General features: G+C 37.2%; 2 protein-coding genes across 2 annotated transcripts in view; one reads left to right on the top strand and one right to left on the bottom strand.

Moving 5' to 3' along the window:
• Window positions 1-1,015: 1,015 nt before the first annotated feature.
• Window positions 1,016-18,611, top strand: part of LOC6561355 — a 63,686-nt gene continuing 46,090 nt past the window's right edge. The window contains exon 1 of the mRNA XM_032736596.2: window positions 1,016-1,504. The gene's annotated coding sequence lies outside the window, so the exon portion shown is untranslated. The remainder of the gene's footprint in view (window positions 1,505-18,611) is intronic.
• LOC116805331 lies at window positions 5,260-6,649 on the bottom strand. Its single transcript, XM_032736597.2, has 4 exons — window positions 6,494-6,649; window positions 6,027-6,425; window positions 5,621-5,904; window positions 5,260-5,554 (listed from the first exon to the last, which is right to left on the bottom strand). The coding sequence occupies exons 1-4, from the start codon at window positions 6,598-6,600 to the stop codon at window positions 5,325-5,327; spliced, it is 1,020 nt and encodes a 339-aa protein (XP_032592488.1). The 5' UTR covers window positions 6,601-6,649; the 3' UTR covers window positions 5,260-5,324.

Here is an 18,611-nt window from a genome sequence, read left to right as displayed (position 1 = left end):
AAAAGAGGTCTTAGCAATATTTTAAATTAAATGAAGTATTTAAAACAGTTTTGACTGATAAAACGGATTCTTCTGAAATGAGACTAAGCTTCAGAATATTTAATATAAGATCAAAAATTGTAAATGTGAACAGCCATTGAAAAATATTGAAATTTGAAATTTTTGTTGTTATATTTAATATTTATTACATTTTTAATACGCATGTAATCTTTTAAAATATTCTCAATTTAAACCAAATTAGCTAAGGTTATTCTTTTAAATATTAAATTAAAGATTTGACAATTTACCGTTAAGTATTCAAAATTAAGGCTCTACTCAGGCAGCAATTCGCGAAATTTCCCAGTATTTTTATAAGTTTTTTGGGACAATTGAAACCTTGTCTGAAATGCCAACGTTCATAACGTGGGGAATTTGTATATATCATTTGTTGTGCCTTTATTAATAATTAATTTCAATAATAATTGTTTCTGTTGATATTAAGCAATAGTTGTCCTTAATCAACAATTAACCAACTACGCATATGATCAATGACATTAGCTTGGATCCAATATAAAACAAATTGAAAAATTGCATAGAAAATTCTGTTAAAATGCTTAATAATATATATGAGATATACATTTAAATGAACGTATATATATATTTATAATCAATCTGATAATAATGCATTTACAATTACTACACTAGATTCCGAACATAAATGTACCTGTTACTTTAACATTTAATGTTAATGTTAAAATATCCCATGCTCATCATTCTCACTCTCTCTCTCTCTCTCTTGCAGTACGAAAACAATTGCTCATAGCTTACGCTCCTCGAGGAGCTGCCTTTCGTTAAGTAGACTCGCCCGCCCAAAACGAAAGCGAACCGAACCGAGCCGAATGGCCGAGAGAATAACGCGACGACGAACAGGACGATATAAAATTCCTTTCTGGGGTGATGCTAGCGACGATGACGAGAAAAATCAGCAGTTGAGCAGTTCCATTGATAACGTGCTACGAACTGGATCTACCCCAGGCGAGCAAGGCAACGCACGCAGCACACGAAGCTGTCGCCGCTACGTACAAATAACAACAATAACAATAAGCGAAAGAACAGCAACAATAACAGCAACAACAACCATTGTGCGATATAACGTACCTCGAGCACAGGCGGCGTATGAGTGATGTGGAGTCCGTTGCTGCTGCTGCTGCTTCTAGTGCATTTTTCATAAATTTCAGTAGCTTCGTTCGATGTTGCTCGTCAGTGTTTCTTTGGTATCCTTTTGTTTGCCAGTACGCGACGCGTGTGTTTAATTATTACTGCCTTTGTGTGTATGTGTGCATGTGTGTGTCATAGGGAAGCAGCAACGAACTCGTGTAACAGGAACTTCAAGCAGGAACTCCGAAATAAAAGATTGCGTGCTTGAAACAATTTTCTAATGTGCCAGTGTCAGAAGCTGCAATTAATTGGCTAATGGATTCGAGCTTAAACAATTTACAAACACAAATTACTGATAAATAATCAGGTATGTGAAATATACAAGTGGGTTTTAAGCTTGCTTGCCATTCGTAAGATGAATATATTATAAAATCAAATTGAATAATTTTCCCTAAAGTCTCATCTTACACTACTAGCCATTTTCATCAAAGAAATTCCTATAAAATTCAATTTCATATTTTCCCTTAGGCATTATTTGGCAAAGAGTTTTACTATCACAATCCCTGATAAATATAATTGCTGTTTAGGCCACTTCCTGATGTACAGCTACAGTTTTGAGCATTTTAATTAAGTTTCTGTTTGTTACACAGTCTGTGGCCCAAGGCTACCAGAAAATGTGTTTGATTTCAAATGATAACCATATTTTTACCACAAGAAATGTTCTTCAATATGTATACCATAATAAGCCACTTATAAATATATTTAAATAATATATTTAATAATAGTTGCAAGGAATCTCACATAAATTCAGCAAAAATTACGGATTATTTTACAAATGGAAGGCCAGTTGAACGTTGTTATTTAAGCGATTGCTAAAATAACTGTTTGCAAACAATAAATAACAATAAATATAACGTGCATTGGCTGAAGTCATATTTCAATTTGTTGTTAATTTAATTCTACACGCACTTTTCTACCTATTATTTTTATTTTTTAATGTGCGCTCATCAATCCAAACAATTTGAGGCTCGTGCTGAATTTCAATTAAACTCCTATTAAAATTTCATTAAACAGAGCAGCGCCCACAAAACGGCCACTAATTAGTTTGGCCACACCCAGGCCGAAACACTGCCCGCAAACAAAATTGACCTTCAACTGGGAGCGAGGCCAACACTCTTAAATATTTTCTTGTATATAGGCCACAACAGGCAGACGGCCTAATTAAACTTGAGGCCAAGGATGAGCAAATGTTTTTAGTGAAGACAAAAAACAAAAAAAATAAATAAAAATAAATAAATAAAAAGTAGAAAAAAGGACAAAAAAATCGGTTATTTTCATTTAATGTGTCGACATTTTCGCTTAGCCTGTATATTAAGGGTGGTAAATGGGAGGTGGTAGGTGACAGCAACCACGGTTTCTCCTCACCCAGTTTGACCTCTGGCGCTGATATTTTTATTTTTGCTAATTTACGTATTTCTTTGTGCTCGGCTTGGGTCGGCTCTGTGGCCCTCATAATTTACATGGGGGCCAAATGTTTTATTTGTTTTTGTTGTTGTTTGCTGTTGTTTTGCGAGCCAGCGAACTTTTTGCTGCCAGCCTCTGATTTGTTTTTGCATGTGTAAATGTATTTGTGTGCTGTCGTCCAGTTGGCGTCACATATATTTTTATATACAAGTATTTGCCTCCTTCTCTCCCAAGTCCCATCACTTTCTCTATTCCTCTTTCCATTTGTCTGACAGCGACTTAATGAGCTGCGGAAGTTAATGTGCAGCATTTTGTTGTTGCTCTACGTTTTGCTCGCAAATTCATTTGCATATTTGGGTTAATTCTGTTTCAACTTTATACCAAATACACACACACACACACACAAACACTGAATGACTGGCATTTTTATGCCGAGTACCCATTAAAAACTGTGTCTAAGGAAAGAGTATAGTTTATGTGTGTCAATGTAATGTAATAGAGAGATTTAGATATCTTAGATGCCATTCTTGTTGGGGATCAAAAGCTAAGACTTTAAATTATATTGTCTGTCCTAAAGCACCATATTCGTCTGCAATAAGGGTATTTATCTTCGGTACCCCAAAGATTACTCTTACTCCCCGTTAAGCTGCTATGCCAGTTGGCTTAATCAACATGCCATATCATTTGTCATGCTCCAAGCAAGTCTGAAAAAAAATGCTATTCTTTCTAAGATATTAAATTGTTTGAAAGTCTGCGGAAACAAATATTATAATTGTATCTCTGAATATTTAAAAATTTCTGCAGAAATGTGTGGAAATGTGCGCTTAGATTTGTATTTTCGTTTATTCCGGATACGTATAGAAATGAAAAATGGTTTTTCTTTTATATATTTTTGGTTTCATCATATTTTGCTTAACATTTTCTTTCTGCTTGAAAATGCAGCTCTCAAATGAACGTCTTGAAATCTCCATTTATATAACATGTGCGTCTCGAGTGCTAAGTCTGATGTATCATTTTAAATACACATACTTTAAGAATAAAAGAAAAGTCTTTTCAGTGATAACTGTGACAGTGTGACAAGTAGCCCACTCAGAGCTCAACTGAACAGAATCACTACAAGTAATATCCACAAAAATAGTTGAATATCTGCGATGCAGTTAGAAGAAGTTTAAATACCCTTGCAGTTACTTACCAAATTTATAATTTAATTTTCATATCTGAAGATCTAAGATATTGCACAAAGGCAGGAGAAGGTTACAAATTTAGGATAATTGAGCAGAGTTAAATTTTTTTGGGCTGCGAGCTAAATTTACAATGAAGCTCAAATGATAACCTTCTATAAATAAACAAAATAAATACATAATTTCATAAGAAATTTTGTGAATGCATTACAAGTCTTGCGTCTAAAGAAAAGAACTCACTGTCGTGGAAATAAAAAGCAAAAAAAAAAAGTAAATCAAAGGAGTGCGACTGACTTTTGTGTGTCCACAATGGAAACCCAAACGTGGCTTCCCCACAATGTCCTAGCATATGTGTAAATACACAAAGACACACACTCACACACACACTCTCTCACACACACAATCAATAGCGAAAAATTCGTTGTATAAACACGTCGCCGAACGTCCAAAATACAACATGAGGAAATCTGTAAGTGAGCAAATGTTTTTTGCGCAGAACCCTTTAATCAAAGCTGCTGCGATTTCGTCTACAACTTGATATTCGTTTCGTTTTGGCAACTATTGAGAACATTATATATATATAAGCCGAGAGAACTCAAGTACGTTGCTGTATTTTTTTGGTGTGTATTTTGTCCATTTGTATGCTCAAGTTCATTAGCGTCAGTTGGCAAATATTTACCACAGTTGCCAATCTCGTTACTCTCTTCTGTTGCCTTTTACTTGACTTTGGCTGCAAGCAACAAACATCATTAAATTTAATTTGTTGCCAATATTGATTGAACACATAAAGGTCTGTGATGCTGTGTGTGTGTGCCGACGGTGTGCATGAGTTGCCATCTAAAGTAGTCGTTAGTTTTCCTTTTAAAAACAAACATATGAGCCAATGAATAATTTTGCTTCTTTAGTTAGAAATAAAATGAGCAACTCAGAAGTCATTGTGTTTATATAACTAGAACAGAATACCAATCACTAATAGGATTTAATAATAATACAAGGTTCTTCTGATATCAACACAATATTCTAAAATCTTGAATGCATTCTTAAATTACTCACATAATTCTCATTTTTTGATCTTATATTACCCACAACACCAGAAGAACATTTGGTTTTTCTTATTATGCACTCAACCATCTACTCTCAAACAATGAATATATATTTTAGGATATCAATCAAATTTAAATAGCCAAACTAAGACTCGCAGTAGCAAATAACTAAAAAATATTTGTTGGTTTCTTTACTGACACCATGATGAATCATCTATTGTCGCTTCCAATACATCGTTTTTTTTTTTTTTTTTTGAGGAATAGTTTTTTTTTTATAGTTTTACTATTTTGAAAAATTCAGCAAGCATATCTATTGATTGATTATTAATACGAATATATTGATATATCCTTGATAAGAATTAAGGCAGGGCTATAATGTTTGTACAAAAAAAGGGAATAAAAATTGTAAAATAAATGATTTATAAGCCGGAATGCGAAGTTTCCGTAATATTCTTTTTGTATGTTATTCAAACATTTACTTTGTGAGTGTTTCAATAAGCTATTTACAGGATTGCAATGGATTCTTATAATGCTTATCACGCTGACAATTGCAATTAAGCTCTTCCAAACGATTCTTAATATGATCGAGAATCTCTGTAATATTAATCTTTTTCAAGTCCTCTGATCGTAATAGTTTGCACTCTTCACAAACATGCCAGAGTTTCATTCTTGCGATCAGATCCGCACAGAAGCTGTTCTCATTAGAATGCACACTGCGTATGCGTAACTCTTGATGTGTTGATGTAAAAATGTATGATTATTATGTGTAAATAAATAAGCACTTGAATGACTCACTTGATTCCGTGGACTTTAGTTGGTTTTTCTTTCGATAATTAATCTCACTCTCAGCCGTAAATTCCCGTGCGACATCATATTCACGAAGTCCATAGACTTTGGTCTCAATATTCCAAGTGTGACTGAAACCCGGATATGGCACAGAAGTCCAATAAGCAGAATCTAAGAACTGATGACGCATTTGTGCTTGGAAACTTTTGGCCGTCGCATACTTGTTGGCCATATATCGATTGTATAATCGATAGGACAGACTCGTAACGAGGGCATCAACTTTTGTGCGAAGACTAAGTGAAGATATGAATCAAGATTAAGAATTTTGAGTATTTTTCAATACGCTTAAATATCATTCGAAAGGCATTGGTTTAATTCAAGCAGTGTCATAAGAAATTACTCATAGCACACTTACTGATCTTCGCAAAAATCGTAATATCCTGGCAGTAATGCGCTCCGATGCAAGGAATGTAGCTTAAGTGCACAATCGTTTAATACATTCTCGAGGCAATTAAATTGCATATTCTTTAAATAGAGCATGTTATTGATGTATTTACGCGACCACCAGCCACGAAATAATTTTTGAATCTTCAGAGAGCTATCATTGAACATGTCCACAATGGTGGTCTGCGTATGTATCTGAGCCATGAGTGCAAAATGTCGCATGGCAGTAAAACTCCGCCAGGATCTTTGAATCACAATCGCAGCATGGCGCTGCTTCTCTATTAAATGGCGCACTTGCCACCCCCGATAAAATCTTTGAATGCTGCGTGCCGCCTTGAACTGCTTGTAATCGAGAAGCAGCAACTGGGTACTAAGGTTCGATCGGCGGTATTAATTCATTAAATACTTTACATGAGTTGCAAATGCTATTGAACTTACCGCATTAAATGTTGATCTAAGGCAGGTGAGCACTCCTCGCTAGCCTCATCTAATTGTTGACTCATAGTCGAATAATCCGAGTTAAACGGGGCACGTACGTTCCACATTTTGCGACAGAGAGTATTTTTGTTGTGTGTGGCTTGTTGTGCTCAACTGTTAACAGTATTTACTCTGTTTTATGTACATTCAAAGACTTTTAAGTCAAGGTAATTGGATTCGAATCCAAATTTGTACGTATTCTGTATACCAATTTTTGTATGTGCTTTGCCAGAATTATTTTTAAAATATGAGAACATATACATTTTTACTTTAGCGATTATAAATACAGATTTACCTAAATATGGAAATATTCAATTTACAAAAATATCCAACAAATTTATCCATCATAAAGTATAAGAGAGGAGAAAATCTTAAGCCATTAACTTATTATTCTTTGCAATTAAAAACTACAAAGATTTATATAAATTCATATAAATGCAAGTTTATATATGTATATTTACATATGTGTATATATGTTAAGATATGTATCTGTGAGTATACATATCTTAAAAACTTCGGATATGTTCTCTTTGGGGCGATGTAAATTAAATTTCGTTCTTACTTGAAATTCTTGTTGAATATCGCAGTTCAGCTCCTTGGAGAGGACACTGCAACTGCCGGCAGATATGGAGGAGCACGAGCACCGTGAGTTTAATTCATTTTTAATGCCATCGCCTGGGCGTCATCTTGAAACTGTGCTCGAGGAGACTGGCTCTCAACTTTTGCGCTGACCAGGGTACACAGTAGCAGTAGTAGTAGTGGCAAAGGAGAAAGGTGGTGTGGGTGGAAATACATTCAGCATACCACAAAAGCGGAAATCAAAAGTTAAAATAAACTGCGTTGTCGTCGTTGGCATCGGCGGCGTCTGGTTGTCCTTTGTGGCAGTTGCAATTGCAGCTGCCTGCTTATAAAGTTGCCGGATATCCGGTTGTTGTCTTCGCTCATTTTTCGCCATCTTTGCACTGACGTCCGCATCCGTCCGTCCGCGCGTCCACAAGTCCGCGCGTTCACGACTCGGCGTATCCTCGAGTCTGGGTCCTTATGCACGCGCCACTCTCCAATACCGCAACCATTTGTTCACTCCACAAGGCTCAGTCCATTGTTGTCGTCGCTGTGTTGCTCCGCTCGTAGTTTTGCTTAATGTTTCATTTATTTATATTTTAGCAAGGACTGCACGGGCCGTGGACCGTTCCGAGTCCTGGATACCATTGTAAGTCCCACACTATTGCCGTTGTTTCTGTTGTGTTTTTACTATTTGACGCTTGTTTACTCATTTCCGTTTGCAGCTTACATTGCAATCCTGCCCCCAGCTCAGTTTTTTGGCACCCCTGACACTCCATTGCATTGCGTAATGTCCTCGAGCGAATTGTCTGGAACTTAATACTGAATTATTGTATAGGTTGCTGCAAATTCTATAGAGAACAGCAACTTGGTTGTTTTGTCTTAGAGTACAAAAAGTTTTCTGATATCTTACTTTGAAAATCAGGAATTCATTTAGTTAAGAGACGTCCAAAATATTCTTAAATAATTGCTTTCATTTGGTTTAAGTAGTTATAAATTTTATTATTAAATGACTCAAAATATAAATGAAATATAAAAATATAAAAAAAATTATCTCATATTCAAACTAATTCTGAATCATACCTAAAAGCCGTAACTAATGTAAAGTTTTCATTATTATTTATGTAATAAAAAATTGTCTATATTAGATCTTACTAAATGGAACACTAAAAACAACAGCTGATTTAAAAATTTGTACTATTAACTCCACAAATTCTCACAGTATTCAACTGAAAATCAACTATCTCAGTTGCAAGGCCAAAGTTTTGGGCTAAAGTTTTTCGATTTGCCAATGCGGCAATTGCTTTTAATTTGCCTCAAGGCAAAAGCAATCAATCAATATTCATCAAAATGCGATTTAATTTGAATGCAAACCCACTGTTCGACTATCCCCCACCCCTTTCGCCCGCAGCCTGTGAAACTTGTTTGACTCACAAAACTTATCGATGTTGCGAACTTTGCAAAAGTCGCCGACAAAGCAGGCGTTGAGGATGTGACCGGGAACTTCGACACTCGAGGATCAGGTCGAGAAAGTGCCGAAGCACAACTAACGAGCACCTGTGACAGCTTCAAGTATCTGCTCAACAACAACAACAACAACAAAAACTACAACTTGATTTGGCAACTGGAAGTTGGCCAAGGTATCTTACCAGGCTGACTAAGAAAAAGTGTTTACCGCGTTTTCTCAGACGTTGCTCTAATTGAGCGAATTTCGATTTGCATACTTTTTACTCGTGGTCTTAATATACATAAATATGCGTATGCATGTGTGACTGAACTACATTCTAGGCCATCTGATTTTAGTTCTATAAGGATTTCAAATAGGGGTAGAAGGGGTAGTACCTGCAGGGGTATATGTCTCTTCAATATTTGTGCATCTAAAATATAAATTCCAATTGATTCCAACCTAACCTTTCAAGGTTATATAGATGATTCGTATAAATAAAATAATAAAAATAATAAAATTATAAAGAAAACAAATATTTAAAAAAATATATCATTGGAAATTTTTAAACAATATTGTAATGTCCTATTATGTTAATTACGTTCAATAGCAAAATTTATTCGTTATTTGCTTAAGTTCTTGTGAATTTCTTAAAAATGAAATTCCAACTTATGTCTAAGCTGCTTGCTCACATAATGTTTTTCAAATGTTGCTTTCATATTCTCCTTATTTATAAGCCGCTTAGACTCTGAGACAGCATTCAGAGAATTTAGTAGAGACAATAAAAAAATATATAAAAAAATGAACGTGAAACTAAATTTAAGAATTTTCTCATTTGCTCTCAAGTCTTTTCAGCAATTGCTTTTAATATTATTTTTTGCAGGCCAGCCAGACTAATATAAATTTTATGCTCTATGCAGACACCTTAAATATAAAGCAGCAAGCTGCAGAGAGTTGGTAAAGGAATGGGGGGACAGTTGGGGAGAGGAAGAGCACAGATAACAAAAATATTTTAAAGGCCACAAAAAGCATGTCCTTGTGTGGCAGGCTAAGGCCACTTAATGCACGCCAAAAGCAGTTCATGCGGCCCTGTGTATGGCACAGCTCATAAATACACACATGAACACACACACACATGAGCACACTCACACGCTGTCATCCTATAAGGACACATGTTTTGGTTTTACTGAGCCTGCTCGAAGGCATCTCTTCTGTTATACAGCGCCCCATGTGTTTGTCTATATGCTTGTAGTCCTGTTAATAATGCTTTTGATGTGTGCTAAAGACAGCCACAAACTATGCCATCTACTCGCTCTGCATCCAAACTATAAATCTGTTTTTGGGAATCGGCAGTTTTCGGGGGTATGTGGAGGAAATACTGGTTGCACTCGGCTGCTGTTAAAGCAGGCAAAGCTTCGCCCCTAACCTTAAAGTGTCCGCTGCAAATGCAATTTAAAAGCCGAAAATTTTGAAACAAGCAAATTGCGCAGAAAATGGAGTGGAAAAACAACAATTTGAAAAACATTTATTTCTCTTGGCTGTTGACTAGGCTTCAATAATTTGCTAGTTGCTGTCGCCTAAATTCAAATCCACAACGATTTGAGTTGAAGCCTCGATTTTAATTTGCCAAATTACGCATCAAGAGAACCACATAGTTAACCATGGCAATATCAGATTATCAACACATTTGCATTTAATGCGTTATCTTCCATATTATTACTCTACTATATACTATGTACAGCACTATGTCCGTGTTGTAAACACTTACAAGATATTCCTCGAAGAAAATGTTGATAAACCTTAAGTTCTCTTAACTCTTCCTTTCTTCCCATATGTCTCCAAAGGTTGTTAACTAATTCTCCATTTTATCATCACCCAAATCTAAAGAACAGCCCTCGCTTACCGCTTCCGCAGACTTTAGAATAGTCGCCGTGTCAATTTGATTTATGTATTACGTATACGCCACGCTGTTTATTTTTTTATAGCCTCCACTCGCACCTGAGCATCACACGCAGCTGAGCAATTACACCACCACCAACAACAACAACAACAACAGTGGCGACGCCTTAATGGCGCCAAAACAACAACAACAAAAATAAGAAAATAGCTGAAGCTAAGGCACAAAGAAACGTAGAAAAAGGAGCACACCGAAAAAGTAAGTCTATTAACGGCAATGACAAAGCACGCGAAAAGCTAATAGAATGACAGACCTGTAAAGTGCTTGTGTGCGTATTTTGGAGTGGGTAAGGGAAATGGGGCCGGCGTTTCAAAGGAAGGGAAACAAGTAGTTTGGCAAGTCTATAAAAATGTATTAACTGCTAGGTGGCCGAAAATAAAGTCATAAACACCAGAGACACCAGAGGTAGAGAGAGAGAGAGAGAGAGTTTTGGAGGGCGCTGGCAATGTGCGTATTATGATAATCAATGTGTGTATGTGTGAAATAGAGCACCAAAATATGGGCGTGTGAAATTTGGGCGAGGCGCTTGCTGAGAGATGATGCACACTCACAGAGGAGATCTCCTTGAGACCACAGCAAGTCCATTAAACCCTTATGATGCATGAGCGCAAATAAAGTGAGTGAGTGAAAGGCGCCAAACAATGAGTGTAGCGCAGCTTAAGAAAAAAGGGGATCAGAAAAATCAACACAGCAAAAAAATATAACAAAAAGCATAAGGGCGGGGGCAACATATGCCAAGCAGACTTAGGACGAAAAAAAAAAAACAAACAAGAGAATACACGAAAAACAAGAGCTGGGCAAAATTGTTACTAGGCATAGGCAATGTAGAAAAAGAGAACGAGAGATGGATAGAGAGAAAGCAGGACGACACAGTGCAGAAGGAATAGCCATAGGCAGAAGGTGTGATGAGACGAGTGGCCGAGAGGAGTGTGTGCGGGCGTGGTTAAGAGGTTGTGGCCCGCAAAGTGAGCAAACACTCGAGTCAAGTGTCTGGCTGGTTAAGACGATGGATGTGAGTGCGACGGTCTGCGAGTGTGAATGTGAATGGCGAATGCGAATGTTAATTCTGCGAGTGTGGAAAAGATAGTGAAAGTTCACTCAAGTGTAAGTGTGTGTATTTGTGTGTGCGGCGAAGAGCAGCAGCACTAAACAATAGATGTAAAGTAGATAAATAAATTAGTTGTAAGTGGATTACATATGAACAGTGAAAGAGAAAAACTCTACTGAGCAATCTACTTCAGCAATATAAAAGAGTTCCTAAAATGCCTATAATAATAGAGAGAGGAACTAACCAAATTTGAAGAAATATAATGAGAATCATGTAGAAAATTAAATAAAACCTAATTCGCTTTACAGAGATCACTTCAATGCCACATTTTGAAAATCTAAAGATGGCGAAACAACTTTCTCCAAGATTATTACTTTCATTGGTATATATTTTCCAAACATGATTTGTCTTTATATACCATAATCACAACATGTAAACCATCTTCATACTTGACACCTTTCTTGTTTTAAGAAAATAAGCTTAAATCGATTGCTCGGAAAGTTATTGCCTTCTATATGGTGTTTTTGACACATGTATGTATGTAGCTGCAGTTACCCACATTCATCTCAAACGATTCTCCCTATTCTTGACACAATTGTCTCTATCAATTCCTCAGTTGTTGCTGCTCATCACATTGTATTTTCGCTTTCAATTTCATATATTCGATGCTGATACGAGCATTACATAAAGCATGCTCTTATCGTGTTTCAACCTGCCCAAGACCGAAACCGAATCCGAATCCTCTGGCACAGTTGCATAAATAAACAAGCTATAACAACAACCTTATTGTGTACTCACACACACACACAGACACAGCAATAGACAGAGAGAGAGAGAGAGAGAGAGACAAAGAAAGATTTCAATACCTGAGTGCATTTTTAGCATTTCCTGGTGCCATCGCAATCCCCCAACCAATAGAACATACAATATATTATACACCTGTGTACAAAGAACAAAAAAAAAAAACAAAAAGAAAAAAAAAGCAAACACATTTCTGCAAGGCAGGCAATGCTCTAAAAACTTTGGCTTTGAGACCCGCAGAACAGCTACAGCCTCCACTCCAGCAGCAACAACAATAACAACTAACATAACAATTGTGTAAAAAGCATAACGTATTCGCGACGTGGCACCAGCCAAAGCAGAACAGGCTGGCTGCAAGTCCAACAGCAAAAAACCGCCAAAAATTGCTGAAGTGGAAGGCTGCAATCAACGAATTTTCAATGCTCTGTTAACAAATTACAAATTTCGAGTTGATTGATTAAATAAGGTTTCAAAGTTTGCATTACAGATTCTTAGTTGAATTAAAGGATTAAAAATTGAATGAATAACAAATCCCAATTTGTATCTCAGTGTTATAAAAAATACATTATTATTATAAAGTATAGTTAAATGTTACAAGATTAGCCAACATTTGGAGTATACCCAAGTAAAGAAGTATGTAAAGGTTGGGCAGCCAACTAACAAAAGGGAGGAAGGTTCAAGTTTTGGTAACGCTTACACAGCGAAAGAAAGAAGAAAGTTTAAATCAACTTGTGGGAATTTAGACAATTTTATAAACATGTACAAGAAAAGGAAATAAAATACATGTATGTTGTGGGCTGTTTGGCTGTTGGGCTGTGTGGGGTGTTGGTGTGTAAAAATGCATATAATACAAATTTAAAAGTAAACCAAGTCGCGTTGCGCTATCTGCGGATGCTTTTCGTTTGCTTCCCGAGTTGTTGTTATTGTTGTTGCTGTTGTTGTTGGTGCTTATGCAAATTCTCGGCGAGCGTCGTGTGTGTTGGGCCAGCGCCAAAAGAAGATACGAGTACGAGTACGTGCATTATATATATATATATTCATGAATGTATGAATATCTCGCATGTATAAACAGCGCGTAACTGAATAATAATAACAAGAAGAAGCACAGCAGTGGCACCAGCAGGCGGTCCAAAATGGAACGGAAAGATGGCAAGACGCAAAAAAAAACACAGACACAAAAATGTCACCGGTTTTAAATGGTTAAAAGTTTTTTACCCCATCTAAGGTACAAAAAAAAAACGTCCATTTGCGGCTTTTGCTTTAAAAAAGTTTGGAAATGAGAGCCGTGTGTTCTTAATATGTTTATGTTGTAAGGTTTCCTCCCCTTGTTTGCCGTGTGTTCAGAAACTTGTGACTGCCTGAAGAAAGTAAACATATATTTTATATTTTATTTAACTCGCAGACAGCGATACAGATTTTGCACTTTGGGGCTTCAGCTTCAGCTTTATTTTGACATTTCAATAGATAATATTAGCTCATCTTTGAAAAATCATATCTATATACTTTGAGAATCCCTTATCTTAATTTACAGATTTCATCCGCATTTCTCTATTAATAATCTCTCTAATCTGTAGAATCATTTTCTTAGCTTACAGATTTCTTCTCCAATTACAAATTTATACTTAAATTTTCGCAGTGCTATTTTTTCTTGAATATTTCATTAAATTATTTCAGGTGAAGTTTTCCAATATCCGCTCTGTCTTGGGTTTATCAGCTGACCCTTACGCCCATCAATGTCAAACTCCCTCCACTTTCAGCTCCGTTATAGCTAAAAAAAATGAAAGAAAAAACAAATCGCAAACATATTGTACTTTTCAATTTCTAACAGCTACTCGACCTACCCCTTTGCAACCCAGCGCCTGGTCAGGTCAGTCAGCCATTTTCATTTGCTGTTGACGCTTGCCCCTTGACACCCAATACAATCTCTACCACCACTGCCACCACTGGGCTGTCATTCTGCTGCACAGTGAAGCGTGAAACTTGTGCGCTTGTCACAAAAATGCTGCCTGTCAGATTTTGTTCGTTGCGGTTGCTTACATTACGTGGATGCTGCAGCTAGAAGGAAGGCGACGTCAACGGCGACATCGATACGCGCATATAAATTACAAAATAGTCGATGGGGCAACTGAGCTGCCTGCCACTGAATCGAGTTGCTTGACCAAGCAACCAAGCAACCCAGCAACTCAACCAACTACCGATTGCACTGCCACACGCTTCAGTTGCATTAGAATTTTTCTCGCCCCACACACTCCTTGCCCACATTACTGCAGCTGCTGCCACTCTACTCAATTCGTATACGAATCCGCTGGAAAGTGCTGCACAATCCTTGCAACAGCTGCATGACTGAAACATAGCACCAACGAATAACTCACTTTCCTATTTCTTTTATTACTTTTTCATGTTTTTGTTTTTGTAATTAATTTAGCTGCACTGTGCATGTAGCAGCTAGTTAATATTGAAGATAACTCAAACAGCAGATTTCATACATAGTTTAGTTGGTTTTCTGTTGACTTACTCACCTATTTGTTGAATGTTGCTGTTTGATCTTTAAGAGAGAAACTAGCTTACTAATTTTTAAAAATGTTTTGTGCCGATTACACGTCGAATTTTTATTATTTTTCATATACTCCGACATATTTCTGCTTGGACGACATCACACAATAAACAATTATTAGTTTTTATCTATTTTCATTATACTTATAAATCAATATTTAATTATACAATACATTATAACCATAAATTATTTATTTTTGTATAGGAATTTGAATAGGGCATTTTAATCAAATAAGAATGGTTTTTAATCAAACATCCTGAAACGTATTTAATTTATTTATTAAAAAAAATTTAATCCCCATTTCCAGCATATTTCCCACAGTTTTTCCGTATTGTCTGCTCTAAACTCTATTTCTTTTGTTTTGCGTTCCCATCTTCCATTTTCATAGTTCATTAGAGCTGCTGTCACTCTTCACTACTCTTATCCCTTCTCTGTCTCTCTCTCTCCCTCTCTTCTCTCTCTTCTGTCTCTCTTTGTCTTATTTCGCCTGCTCTTGGACATCTAACAGCTGCCATCGGACATTACAAAAGTATATGCAATTTGTTTGTATTGCTTTTGCCATTTTCGCAAGTCGACAGTCTTCCATTTTCCAACATACACTGAACTTCACCCAAGTCTGACATTGTGTTCCTTTTTTTTCGCTCAAGTCCTTTGGCTTGGAGTCCCCTGCACTTCCTGAGCTTAGCTAAAGCAGCTCTTTTAAGATCTGCAGCAACTAATGACTTTAAATGTACAAAGATAAGTAGCACTACGAAAGCAGCGAAAACGACAACGAAAAAGACGACGACGTCGACGTCGACTAAATGGGGGAATTGCGGGACGGTTCAAGGGGCAACCAAGTGGCTGCCAGGCATATGCACATAACAGCAACAAAAACATCAAGATGGGGTCTTGGATGGAACTGCCCCCTCATATCAAACGACGACAAGAGAAATTTGCTGTGCACAAGAACTTTCAAGCACCATGGAGCTGAGCTGCTGATCCTCCTCCTCATTCTGATACTCCTCCCGTTACTGCTTTGCTGAGTTGCTTGTGTAAAATAAACGACAGCTAATAATGCGCATAACAAGGCAGAAACGAGCAAAAGTTGACTATGCCAAGTAGCATAAGCAACAGCAGCAGCAGTAGGCAAGCTACTTGTATCTAAATACCCTTTCTTGCCAATTTATGTAAAGTAAGCTAAGCTTGAGATTCATGCTGTAAGCCTGCATATGACATAGCTTTGAGCCATGTAAAAATACGATGAATATTAAATAAAATAATTGTACATATTGCTTTAATATCTCACTACAATCGAAGAATCTTCGCTTGATAAATTGTTCAACAATTACTGTCACAGATTTTCAGCTAAGAGTATAGAGTTTTCGAGTGCTTAAAGTTTGAACGTTTGTTCTAGTTTGTTTGTTTGGTTGCATGCCGTCTTTCTTCTTTTTTTTTTTTGTTGGTGAGGGGAGGGAAGGGGTAGGGCGTTTGTGGCGCGACTTTAATTGGCACACATGACACAGACGCGCGCGTGACACAGTTGCCACTACTCAGAGGAGTGTGGGAGGGGCAGCGAAAGTGGGCACAAAGTTACGCCCATATGCATAGACACATTCAAATGTCGTCGTCGACGTCGTTGTCGTCTGGCCGGGTGTTGGGGCCTTGTAGCCCGAAATGGCTCCCCGGTTGATCTTTGGCGTGGTAGGCGTTCGCGTACACAGCAACGCCGTATGCAAATCAGTTGATGTGTGCGCGGGCACGCAGCCTACGGCATGCGGCAACAAGGGGGCAGTAGGGCAAGCGAAACAATGGCGAAAGCTCAAGTGTTAAGGGTCGCAGCTTAAGTTTAATTAGACGCGGGCATGTGATTTATTTGATTGCCCGAAACGCTCACAGTGCGCAGCTATATGTAGTTTTTGCCCCAGTCCCAGTAGCAAACCTCAAATAAATCATAAAGGATTCTTAAGTGCAATCCTTAAAAGCTGGCAAACTTTTAATCAATATTTTTGTTGGAATATTGAAGCTGGCTTTGAGTATAAAACACACACATTTGAATGCATACATAAAAATCAAATTTAATAACCAGTTGTTCTTTAGCCACTTAACTTAAGCATAACTTTTGTAAACATGTTTTCTTGAAGTTTATTTAGGTTTTACTTAGTTTTTGCGAAGTCATTTTGGAATATGTTTCCTCGACAACTCCTCAATTCTGGATTTTCGCTTAAATTAGTTGAACATATTTAACATAAAATAACAACAATTCCATTCGAGTCCTTAAATGCATTTGTATGCTTAACTCAATTGCATCTTTTTATCTCTTTTTGTTTTGTAGTATTTAAACTGATTACTAAGTATTATAAGTATTTTACTAACTCTAGATTGAAAAGTTTTTTCCAAAATTCATCAATCCTTTTTCAAGTTTTAAATTCATCTTATAATATATAGTATAATATGGTGTTTCAACTGTTAACTTATTATGCAAGTTGGCCCTATTTTGACTACTTTACCCAGCTCGACCACCTAGTTTACTTCAAAAAAAACTTTTGCCTTTTGCCCAAGTTGCACTCGCATGAGTAATGAGCGTTTCCATTTCACGATTTTGCACTTAAAAGCTCACCCAGGCATGCAAAGACTGAGACGCAGTGAGAGTGCACCGAAGCTAGAGAGTAAGAGAGAGAGAGAGAGAGAGAGAAGGAGAGAAGGAAAGTCAGTGGAGACCAACAGAGAGCCACATAAATAATAATATCTGTCAGCTAACTTAGAGCTACTTGTCTTTGTCTGCTTTATGGCTGATTCGCTACGTAACTTTAGCTAGGTAATTTCACAGTGGCGTTTGCGTAGAGGGGGTGGGGTTGGCTGCCTCAAGTCTGTGAGGCATAGTCACTCAGGCGCAGTCGAGTGCACAAAAGTATGCAACAGTCTGGTGGAAGCGGCATGCACAATATGTTCCAACGCGAACAAGCCAAAGTCGCTGGCATAAAAAGACAGCAGGCCACAAAAGAGCTAAATAAAATGGCGGCACACTCACACACACACACACAAACACAAAGGGATACACACACACACAATTGTATTTGACCTCCATTGCCTTGAAGACGCATCCGGCTTTCACCCTCATTCCGTGTCCTGCTCTTCTCCTGACTTGTCACTTGCACTCGGCGCTGACAGTTGGCCAGCAGCTTTCAGACTTCTAGCTATCAGCTCACTGCTCTCTCTTTTTTTTCTCATTTTTTTTGGCATTTCTTCCTTGCCACTGCCTCTGACAGTTGCATTTATTTATGCCGCAGCTAAACAGAGAGACCGCTATCCTCCAGTTTCAGCATTCCCTTTAAGTAGCTGCCAAAACTTTAAGCTTTAGTTGAGTCTGTGGATCTGCTTACCGTTAATATTTTTCATTAACAACTATGCAAAAATGTGCAACCTTCAACATTATTTTAAACTCTCTAAAATCTCTATAAAAGTTTGTGGCCGCGAATTTGTGGAGCTCGTGTGCGTGTGTGTGAGTTAAATATGTAATTATCCATAAATTATGTTCGCTTTTCAAATTAGGTAAGCTCAGCCCTTTTTCCACCACTTCACACACTCATATTTTCATATTACCCACTTTTAGTCCAGATTTACAGTCAGGTTGGAATATTTGTTCATTTTTAGTTTCTGAAATTTACGTTGCTAATTATTATTTTTCGGTTTTTCGTATATGCAGTAATTTGTGGATGTACTTCAGGTAAACTG

This window comes from Drosophila grimshawi, unplaced genomic scaffold (assembly GCF_018153295.1).
Source record: "Drosophila grimshawi isolate 15287-2541.00 unplaced genomic scaffold, ASM1815329v1 contig_1377, whole genome shotgun sequence".
NCBI lineage: Eukaryota > Metazoa > Arthropoda > Insecta > Diptera > Drosophilidae > Drosophila > Drosophila grimshawi.
Note: the sequence above shows the minus strand (reverse complement) of the source record. Positions and strands in the feature narration are given on the sequence as shown.

Coding starts and splice junctions, on each gene's coding strand:
- LOC116805331 (XM_032736597.2), bottom strand. CDS start 6,600: ATGTGGAACGTACGTGCCCCGTTTAACTCGGATTATTCGACTATGAGT. Junction 5,905..6,026: donor TACGATTTTTGCGAAGATCA/GTAAGTGTGCTA, acceptor ATCTTCACTTAG/TCTTCGCACAAAAGTTGATG. Junction 5,555..5,620: donor ACTAAAGTCCACGGAATCAA/GTGAGTCATTCA, acceptor CAACACATCAAG/AGTTACGCATACGCAGTGTG.